Source organism: Macadamia integrifolia, unplaced genomic scaffold (genome assembly GCF_013358625.1).
Source record: "Macadamia integrifolia cultivar HAES 741 unplaced genomic scaffold, SCU_Mint_v3 scaffold3234, whole genome shotgun sequence".
NCBI classification, from domain to species: domain Eukaryota; kingdom Viridiplantae; phylum Streptophyta; class Magnoliopsida; order Proteales; family Proteaceae; genus Macadamia; species Macadamia integrifolia.
In genome coordinates, this window is record NW_024869318.1 from 5,693 (window position 1) to 17,072 (window position 11,380).

The following is an 11,380-nucleotide window of genomic DNA, read 5'->3' on the forward strand; positions in this document are numbered from 1 at the left end:
ATAGCCCCCCTTCGAACGTGTTTATGAAGTGTGACATGTTTAAAGACCGTCTGAAGCCCTAAAATAACTCATTTACAGATAAATATAATATTTACCCTTTTAAAGTCCGACTAAGATCCGTTTAGCTCGATCATCCTAGTTTCAATTTGAAATCTATTTTTCTGATTGTTTTACTCTTTGTCGGTACTACATCAAATACAAATCTAATAAAAATTTTCAAACCATGATACAAGGTCCTAAAGTGGGAAAACTTGATTGAACCCGACGGATTGACACCCCTATCACTGCCATTGATGTTACGTGCAAATTGTAATTATAGTGGGGTCCTTTTTTCAGAACAAATTTACCATCGACACCAAACTGTCAACTTGATCAACTAAAAACCAAGATGTAGCCTGCCAGACTGCTAATCCTACTTGATATACTATAGAAAAAATATCTTTTAAAGCTTGCCTTATATGAAATATCCAATCTTTTCCTATTTCTACTGAAGATTTGGGGCCACTTGGGATTAGCTGTGTGGTCCCGATTTTGTATGAGTTAGAACGGCCGATTCTTAATGAAAAAAAAAACATCAGAATCGTTTTGTTCCGATTCGAATCACGCTTTATTAAAACAGTGTTTATCTTACGCAACTTAGTTTAAGAAGGCAAGAACAAAGACAGGTCGAGAGAGCCGAAGAACGTAGAAGGAAACTGAGAAAGATGGGCTATGGATTGATTTCAGCAGGAAGCGAAGCTTCCTTCTATCTCTGCATAGCATCTAACCCTTTGTGTGGAAGATCTATTGGAGCCTTTGATTGTGTTTGCTTCAATACCCATCAGCCAAAAATTACAATTTCGATCGAAAATCGTTCTCGGTCTTTCAGAACTAAGGCTGCTGTTAATGATAGGTTTGTTACTGCAAACCCAGAGATGAATTTCTATGAGTTGTTGGGGATTTCAGAGAGTGGATCCTTCTCAGATATCAAGCAAGCTTATAAGCAATTGGCGTTGAAGTATCATCCCGATGTGTCGCCTCCTGAAAGGGTAGATGAGTACACTAAGAGATTTATTCAAGTACAGGAGGCGTATGAGACATTGTCTGATCCAAACAGAAGAGCTTTGTATGACAGGGATTTGGCCAGGGGTTTGCATCTGGCTTTCTCAGCACGCAAAGGCAATAGATATGAAGAGGTAATGTTAATTTGTTGGGGGAATGTGTTATTTAGATTTCTTTTCATTGATTCCTCTCTTGATTTTGTCAAATTTGTTTATTTGGATCTGGGTTTGTGGGATTTTCTGAGTTTTCTTGTTTTGTTCCGATTTATGAGATGCCAAATGGTTTGCGTTGTACAGGATTTACATTTTTCTTCCTAAATTAGGGGTTCTAAAGTTTTCGAGTTTCTTTATGAATGATGGATTTCTTTGTTTGTGGAATTGGCATATCTCTCTCATGGTCATCTGATGTTCTGTGATTTCGAATTGTTTTACAAAGCAGTGGAAGTTTTATTCTGAATTCATCAACTGGGAGAAGGGAATAAGAAGTGTGGGTTTGGGAGGGGAAGAAAGAATTTTCTTTTCTTTTCCTTTTTGAATCTACCTTTTCTTGAAGCTGTTAATAATTTTTCCATTGGCAAGAGTAGGTTACTGGTTATTAGGCTAATGGGTGAATATGAGTTTGAACCTATCAACGGGTCAACCCTTCAAGAGACCTTACCAAAAAAGTAAGAAATTTGTCGATCTCTGTTCCATGTGTATTAAGATTTCCTGATAAAAGAAAAATGGTATTGATATAGACTTGGTTTCTGAATCCTGGCTGTCCTCTTAGTGCTCATGAGGTTGTGAAGATGGGTTTGAACTTTAAACCTGGCAATGGTGCAAAACTGAACAGACTTGAGCAACAAAGTGAAAAAATTATGTTCTCAGTTTCATTTATTTTTGAGATTCCTTGTCATAAGATGGCACTGATTTGGACTTGTTTGCTGAATCCTGGCTTACCTCTTTGTTGATCTGGGTTTGTGGAATTCCATGTCTGTTTTGTTTCCCTTTGTTACTTGCATGATTTGGATAAGAACTTTTATGCTCTTTCTGAGTTTTTGTTTTCCTTCTTGTTGCTATGGAGGATTTTAGTCTTGGTTCTTTTAGTTAATGTAAATTGGCATCTCTTTGTATGTTCTATTTATTTGTTGAGTCTTCCAATCCCCACCCCCCCCCCCCACCCTCCCCCCGCCAAAAAAAAAAAAAAAAAAAAAGAAAAACCTTCAAACAACACTCTAAAGTGCTTTGAGCTATTGTTTCTATTAGGGCCATAATGGTTTTTCCCTCGTATTATTTGGTTTGTTTTTCCAACTTCTTTTGTTATTATTTTTCAACAATTATAATAATCTACAAACTTTTTTATTTCAGTCTTTCAGAATTTGATCTTCCTGTGCCTTTCCTACTCTTTTATCTTGTTCTCTATGAAATTATGATACTTTATGCATGTATTTCAGTTTGGTTTGGCTTCAGATTTATTCTTTTGATTACCGCTTTGCATTGATTAGCTTCCCCTTCGTCCCCCCATAATTAGGATTTGGAGGAGAGAATCAACTGGAGGAACCAGTGGGAGTCTCAACTTGACGGGTTAAAAAGGAGGAGCATGAACAAGGATTCAACAGGGAACATGTCATGGGGAGCTCGAATGCGCAGAAGAAGGAATGAATCATCAACCGACTTGTAGGTTGATGTTTTGATATACTGTATATATTTTTCGCTACTTGTGTTGATATGGCTTTGGCCTGGACGACAAATCAAAACCAAAGACACTGGTTTTTTTTTTTGGATAACTGTGTCTTTTTCTCAGCCCTTATTCACAACAGGTATTTGAAAGCAGTGTACAGAAGATCAAATTTTCAGTTGCTGAGTTTGAGTTTGGTTCTTGGATTTTCTGGAATGAGTATTTTTTTTTTTTTTTTTTGCATTTTGAAATTAAGGTTCACAACTACGTGAGAGGGGGAAAAGCAGTGTTTGAAGCTTTGCCCCCCTTGCTTTAAAGAGATTTAGTGAACTATGACTAAATGGGTAGACTTACCCGGGACACTAGCTGAGCTAATAGTGTTTGTTCCTATCAGTCAATTCAATTAGTCTTTTGGTTGATCCATTACATATGTGAGGAAAATGCTACATGAAGAGAGAGTACCAGATTGTGCTTTTGGCCAGAACAGATCTCTCATATGGTATCAATCAATGGCCTTCATTTTAAGTGTTGAATCTGGTATACCATCATTGTTTCAGACCTCAGTGTGACTACATTGAAGAAATGGCAAATGCGGAAGCCATTCATTGTTTGAAGTTCATGGATTCAACCTTTCTTGTTTCATTGCTGATTTTCTTTTTGTTACTGTGAATTAGAATGAAATAACTGGCATTGGTGGCTATATGGTCTTGTTCATTCACTCAGGAACCTCTATAAACAATCTAATTACTGCTTCTGCTTTTACTGAAGCCCTGACGCTCCCTGACTCCCATTCTTCCTTGAACCCAAAAAACATATGAATCACAGCGCAGGAAAGACTGCGGATTGATAGGGTAGGTTTAAACTTTTGGGCAAAGGAGATGTTGAAATGTAAGATATGTCATATGTATGAGTTGTTGGGTGTGGTTACCTGAGATGTTGAAATCTGTGGTACTAGTCCACCATAGGTACTTTAGATTCCTGAAAGTCATTTGGGGTTAATGTTTCTTAGGTTAATGGCCTTAAGCTTATTGCAGTTTGAGATCATGGGTCAAGAATAAATATGGAGGGCTTGTGCTTTTAAGGATTTTCCATGTTACTTCACCTTTCTTTTTTTAGAATTCCAGTCAGTACCTGCATTTATCTTCTTGCTGAACTAGGTGGATGCATAATTAAGTCATTGTGTGGGACTTACTTTGCTTTACATATGATCACTTTTGCAAGCTGAAAACTATAAATTCGGTGGTTAGTGGTCGGTGTGGGAAACCAAGTGAAATAAAATATGATGTTGAAATATATTCTTTTAATTATTATTATTATTTTTTATTTATAAATAGGGGAGAGGTTTCGTGCATAGCCATGCATGGTTCACGATTGTACACCAAACTGTTGGATGAAGCTGGGGCCGTGTATCATATACAATCATGTCTATCCAATGGTTGACTGTATTACATTGCATCATGAACCGCCATGCACAAAACTTTTGCCTAATAACTTCTAAATTTTTAAAACATTAGGTACCATAAGATTTTTTTTTTCTAGGGGACCAAATAAATACATGGAGGCAGCCGTCTTGCTTTTATGGTCTGTGGTCCATTGTGGACCTTTTGTTTTTTGCTAGATCCATTCACACTTTTTCTTCTAAAAGAGGAAATAGGGTTGTCCTCACACAAAGTTTGGAGTCATATAGTGTGATATCCACTGGCAAGCATCCATGGATGTGTCCATGTGAAAGGGTACATAACACTTATCACTCTTGTGGTGGCCCACCCTGGCCCACCCTCTCCATATTGATATAGATATTTTTGACGAGGGTGTTCAGTCCTTTGGCCTGACTAATTCCCGAACACGTGTATTGTCTTACATATACAAATTGAGTCAGCGCCAGCTCTTATGAGAACCATAGAAACGGTAGGACTAACCTCAAAGGCTTTGGAAGAAAGATTTGAGTCGAGTTAACGCCAACTCCTATGAGAACTATAAAAACTGTGAAGCTGACCCCAAAGACTTAAGAAGAAAGATACGAATTGAATTAGCACCACTTCTTCTCATAACCATAAAACAGTGGGGCTGACCCTAACATCAGCTCCTGTGAGAACCATAAAACTGTGGGTAAGGCGACAGGGGTTTAAAAACAAAGATTGTATTGATTATCTAACACAAATTAGTATCATTGGAAAAGAACAAAAATTGAATGGTGCAAGTTGAAGTCCTCACAGGAGCAATGGGTACCTTCGCTTTCATATGATGTTTAAGTCTTTGGCTAAGGGTGCCAATTGTATGGTGGGTAGTGACTGGTGATCAGATAACGACATATATGATGGAAACTTCTTAAAATCTTATCACATTTGTGAATCACTGTAGTCAATTTATTTCATTTTATATGATTTTTCCAATTTTGTATTTAACTTGGCTCCTCCACTTCTGTATCTCTGTGCTCAAGTTCATTCTCTGCGACAGACTATTGGGGAAGATGATGAGAGAGAGAGAGAGGCTCAGAGGCCTCTTGACTCTTTTTTTTTATTCTTTCAATTTTTTTGTAATCGATCAGAACCATTTACCGATCTATTTTACGTCATTTTTGGTGTAAAATTTTCAAGTTATTTTCCGATAAATGGAGAACTTTTGGGGGTAAAAAAATTCTCCTCGTAAATTTTACAAAGTATAAAACGAACAGTAGAAAATCTGTTTTTACGGTAAAATTTGTTTTACCAGATTTTTCAATTTCGAAACAAATGGACCTAATTAATGGTTTTCTTTCTTCTTTTATTTTATTTTAAATTTTTAAATTTTTATTGTTTTTTTAAATTCTCTTGTTTATTAGCCAAACCCCATATTGAGGTTGTCGTTTTCTTCTTAATCTTTTCAAAATATCTCCCATTTTCTCTAATCATTTTGTTGGTACTTGTTCTTCTGTGTCACTTTGTTGAGTGTCCAGCAGTGGAAACACAACCGAAGGCTTCCAACTTCTTTCTTTTAACACAATACAGCGGCACCAAATGAAGCTTTAGTCCTGATAAACTCTGCTTCAAGAAGTTTATTTCTCTTTCTCTCTCTCTCTCCACAGTTGGTTAAAAATCACTCTCTAATCATTTAATTTCTCTAATTTTTGATAGGTTACATGTCAAATTTGATGCTATATTATAGGGAAAAGTTTTCTGTCCAAGAGCTTGGCCTCTGCGCCATTGTAGGGGCCAATGAGAGTACCCACTTAAGCATCAACATGGGCAGAATTTTGGACTTTCATGAGGATAGGGCAATCATTTCAACCTACCCTGTGTTTGGGAGCAAGAGCTTTGCTCTTGGACAGAGTTCTTTTTACCTTTTATTATATACTATGTAGGTATTTTTCTCTTTGTTTTCTCAGCGTCCATATTCTTTAAAAGTTCAATAGGGTTAGTTAAACTATTCAAATGAAGATTGTTCTAATACTTAGTGAGATCAAATTGTACTACAAAGAAATATATATTAGATGATTAAAGCGATGATAAATATACAATTTTTATTTTTTTATTTTATTTTATTTTATGAAATAAATTTACAAATTTAAACCATTTTAGGCTTCAAAAGTGAAAAGTGTTTCCAGTTGCTATTCCCAACATACAACCATGAAAGCAATTGGCATCAGGTCTTACAAAGCATGGTTTAAAGATTTCCAAAATGATAGGGAAAAGAAGGGAAAGGAATCTCACCCAGTCTTAGATTCTCTATTGCTTTTGATCATGGATTTAGTTCATGGTATTGGTCGCCATTGATATCTATTGATATGTATTAATCATATATTGAGTACAACCAACTCAAAGAGTCCACTAGCTTTAATTTTTTTTTTCCCCTACTAGATTGTGAATGGGATCAATTTTATATAAAGGAACCCTGTTTGTCTAGTGTTCCTACGCCCAGACACAGTTGGATTTGAATATACCTAACACGCATAAGAGCAAATAGGTCTTTTCACACCACCTGTGTTTGGGCAAGGGGAACACTAGATGGACACGCTTCTTTTGTCCTTCATATATATTTTGAAGCAAAAAAAAAAAAAAAAAAAGAATGTTACCCGCTGATTTATGCCTCCACCTAGACACAATGGGTGCAAAAAAGCCACATTTCAAAAGATATTCATACATCTCCTCTCATTGCCTGTGCACACTATCTCTTGCTCTTCTTCTATTATCTCCAGGATGAATTGGAGTCAAAACTAGATCATGAAATTATTAATTGGAACTGATACCATAAGGTTTGGAACCGATCATTTAATTAAGATGATTCTGATCCTGTCAATCAAAAAAGGTGAAATAGCTTAGGACCTGTCGCTATTAAGAGCATCTGCATATGTTTGGTTAGGTATGGCAATTTTCTTTACCACAAAAAAAAAAAAATGGCAATTTTTATGATTCTGGTAATGGGCTGTTTTCTTTGGCTTAAAAGGTTAGCAGGAGAAGTTATGAAACAGACACTTTGTACATATCTCCGCCCTTTTTGTTTAAGTAGTTTCTATCTTCTTTTCCATTTTATTGATTATCCAACACAATTAGAACCATACGGAAAGGGAAAAAAAAAAAAAAAAAGAACAATAATTTACTGTTGCAAGTTGAAATCCTAAGAAGAGCACCACCGGGTACCTTCACTTTCAAAAGATTTTTTATTTTTTTTGTTTCAAGAACGAAAAGTTAAAATTAAATTAAATTATAATATGTTTAAACAGTTAGAACTAAGGCTTGCAGTAGTAGATGCACTGCCAGCGATGGTTTCCCTAGCTATGTATACAAAATGGAGCACATGACTTGATTCTGGTTCGCATTTGCAGTGTATGTTGCATGGATTTATATACAGATAAAAATAATGGTGCTACACTTAACGGCCAACAAAAATTGTCCAGAACAAAAGAGAGGTTTCGGACCACCTAAGATTTAGTTCAGATTTCCTTCAGAGCCCATCACTTCCTTTGTGCGTATTTTGCTCCAAGCAAAAGAGCCCTGATGCATCCTTCAATATGATTTCCTCTCATTAAATAGTCAGTTATTAGTAACTATCTTTCTCCCTTGTCTAAAAAACCCACAACCTAACCCGTAGTGCTTTTAAGTGTGTCGGTGATCACTGTACATACCATTATTGGATACATGCTTTCAAATGATGTTATGTATTTGGCTGAGAGTGCCAATTGTATGGTGGGTTGTGATCAGATAAGGACGTATATGATGGAAATCTCTTGAAATATTATCGGATTTGTGAATCATTGTAGTCAATTTAGTTGCATATCATGATGGTGAGGAATAAGTTGCATGTATGTGTATATATATATATATATATATATTAGATTATATTAGATTCTCTTGTTAATTATCTAAACCCTATTTTGTGTTTGCCATTCTCTAATTATTTTGTTGGTACTTGTTCTTCACCATCACTTTGTTGAGTGCTCAACAGTTGATATGCAGTCAAAAGCTTCTGTCATCTTTTTTTGAAACAATATAAGCGCATCAACCAGAACTGTAAGTAGCCTGATAAACCCTGCTGTCAAACGTTCATCTAATTGTTTCAATCTTGGATATCCTCTTCAAAATCTCTCTCTCTCTCTCTCTCTTTGAAAAGAAGTACCCAATGTTGACAGCTACAAGCCAGATAGTGTTGAGATGTATTTTTAGATTACAAAAGACTAATTGTTGAAGCAGATCCTCACTAATGTTGAAGCCAACGAATCAAAAGAGGTTGAGTCGTATCAGAAGTGGATACTCTCCTTAAAGTCTGAAATGCTCCCTATATAGAGGTACAATTGGGTTACTTACATTTTACCTCCCAGATAAAACAACCATCAATCATAGTTTGACTGTACACAAACATTGATCCTTTGGGAGGAACTTGACAGAGCAATAAAACCACATTACAGTGAAGGATTTCTCATTAAGAGAGAGAGAGAGAGAGAGAGAGAGAGAGATGCAGTGACGTGTATATACATACATATGGATACTACCTATACACGTATAGATACTTATACATATGAGTACAAAAATGTGTACGTTATGAATTGAATAATGATTTTTCACATATGGGTCAGTAAATACATATGTACGTATATTTGAATTAAAATTCAAAACTCAAGAGGTCCAAAAAGATAAGTACCTCTTGACCCATTAAACAAGAATATATATATATATATATGCTCACAATTCTACTCCCTTCAAACCAATGTGGAATTAAACAGCTTGGCTTTTTTAACTTTGGTTTTTGCTCAAGAGTTTTTGAATTTTCATTTAAAACTTCTCTCCAAAACATTTTGAGCTATATACTCAAAATCAAAGGTAAAAGGTGAAAGTAAACAAAGGGATTTGTTACTTTTGAAACTTACTTTACATATATAATACTAATTATATGTATAATTCAACTAACTCTCTCTCTCTCTCCAACTGGTTATTCTATCTTGGCTACATATCAAATTTGATGGCTTATATTAATTATATTATACACCATGTGGGTGTTTTCCTCTTTATTTTCTCAATAACCATATTCTTTGCCGTTCAAAAGAATTAAACTATTTCAAATGACAAATGTTCTAGTCCTTAACGAGATCAAATTGTCCTTAAAAAGCAACACATATTAGATGATCAAAACATTAATGACTATATGGGAAAAAAAATGAATATACGAAAAAAGGTTGGGCACGCCGCTAGTTTTCTTGGAATTAGCAGCTCAACCAATGACGGGGCTAGTATACAAGGTGCATGGGGTTCACTTTCAAAGGGGGAGAGAGAGAATATGTTGTAAATATAACATAAAAGGTAGTGTTAGATTTATCTCAACAATAGAATAAATCTGATGTATAGTAGAAATAGGAATCATGCAAAGTATATGTTTCAAAAGTAAATTCCTTTTCCAAACAGTCTTAAATTCTCTCTTTCTTCTGGTCATGGATTTATTTCATGACACGGGACCTAAGATTGCACAAGAAGCTCAAGACAAGATTTATCTTATTCTGTAGTGGATGAAAGTGGCACAAGATAGACAGAATAGTTATGTTGATGCTAAGAGAAATGAATTAGAGTTTTCAGTTGGGGACCGTGCATTTATGGACATTGCACCTATGTAGGGAGTAATGAGATTTAAGAAGAAGGAAAATGTCACGCCCCGTTCACATAGAACAGGACCAATAACGGGTTCCCTCCGGATAACTCAAAACCACCAGGATCATCTGATACAGTAACCACAGCACAACAAACATAAACAAACATGAGATATAATAATATAATATAGCGGAAGTCTTATTGTATATGAATACCTGTAAATTTTTCATATACTCTTGATACCCAAATTGTTATACATAGTATAATTACATGTGGGCCCGTAGGCATAATATTTACACGAGAAATAACAATTTAACTATCGAGAGCACAAAAGGAGAAATATATCAAAAGAATAAAAAAGAGTATAGCATAAAGAATTAGCTACTGTTGCCCTATAACACAACCCTCACACGGGCAACCATCACTGTGATATAATCCTTCGGGGACCCACCAATCCCCCATTGGGGTTTCATCAGTGGGACCCAGCATGGGTTCCTCTACTGAATAGCCAGCAAAATCATCTAAAAAGGTATGTACACGAGGGGTGAAATCACTAGCTTAGTAAATAGAAAAAAAGACGCACAGAAGCAATTTCAATTCAAATGATACTATATGCATGAGATTTTCATTTTAATCATATTTCACCTAAACAATCATTACTAAGTCATAGGTAACGTGCTACTCACAACCACAGTGCGCGTATGCCCTGGGTACAAGACGCGTTCTCCATCCCGCGATACACCCATAGCAGAAAAGTAGTACGATTGATCCTCTGAATATATTACCAAGGTTTTCAACTGTCCTAAAATCAACCAAGCGTAATTCTAACAATCAAGACGGTCTATGACCGACACTTCCCCCTAGTGATAACCCAGCACGTAAACCCCTATTGGAAAGGGTCGTAGCACGAGGGAATATGATACCCTAACCACATGCTCTTATATACGATAGTACAACTGCATAGTACTTTTGTGTCCCATTCCACGGTGTATTAATGCATTTGCTTTCAAGCCGACTACAACATCTAGTCTAGAAATCCCACATATGTTCGACAAATCGTCACCATAACCATCATATGATAAATCCATTTTCAAGAATTCCAAACGAATAACATACATTTAGAAATTTAAGATACAACATATTCAGTTCTAAATGCATCATTCATACATCAAACATATGCATAGGAATGGGAATCGAAATGTCAATGTAGTTTATGAATGCATTAGATGCCAAAACGTCTCCCAAAATAAGTTCAAAGTCCTCTCCCCGCTTACCTATTCTTGTAGAAGAATCTGCACTCGTGGCACGGGTAAGATCCACAGTGAAGATAAGTGTCTCGAAACCTAACATAGATAGGAGTTTAGAAATACGTCCAATTTGGGACTGTAATGATGTAAGATATAGTCATGACACATTTAATAGCATGAAGAAGGTTGTCGGTAAGTTTGAGTTCTATTGGAGCTCATTTGGGCTATAGGTGCGTAGGAGAACCCATGTGTGCAAACTGCCCAAACCGACGGGTCATATTGATAGGTTTGGAACCTACCGATCTTACTCGCCTGTAGACCCAGAGAAGACAGGTGGTCACGCTAGTAGGTGTGGCACTAGTCGATCTTACTCGCAGGTTGAGT

The 11,380-nt window shown here is 36.1% G+C and overlaps 1 protein-coding gene across 1 annotated transcript; it reads left to right on the forward strand.

Moving 5' to 3' along the window:
• The first annotated feature begins 634 nt into the window (after positions 1-634).
• On the forward strand, positions 635-2,903 carry LOC122067919 (chaperone protein dnaJ 20, chloroplastic-like). Its single transcript, XM_042631758.1, has 2 exons — positions 635-1,175; positions 2,551-2,903. Exons 1-2 carry the CDS (start codon positions 705-707, stop codon positions 2,698-2,700), a joined length of 621 nt encoding a protein of 206 aa, XP_042487692.1. The 5' UTR covers positions 635-704; the 3' UTR covers positions 2,701-2,903.
• Positions 2,904-11,380: the final 8,477 nt, after the last annotated feature.

What these genes read in the sequence shown, in the direction of transcription:
- LOC122067919 (XM_042631758.1), top strand. Translation starts at nt 705, where the DNA reads ATGGGCTATGGATTGATTTCAGCAGGAAGCGAAGCTTCCTTCTATCTC. An exon ending in AAGGCAATAGATATGAAGAG is followed by an intron (nt 1,176 to 2,550) that starts GTAATGTTAATT and finishes CCCCATAATTAG; the next exon opens with GATTTGGAGGAGAGAATCAA.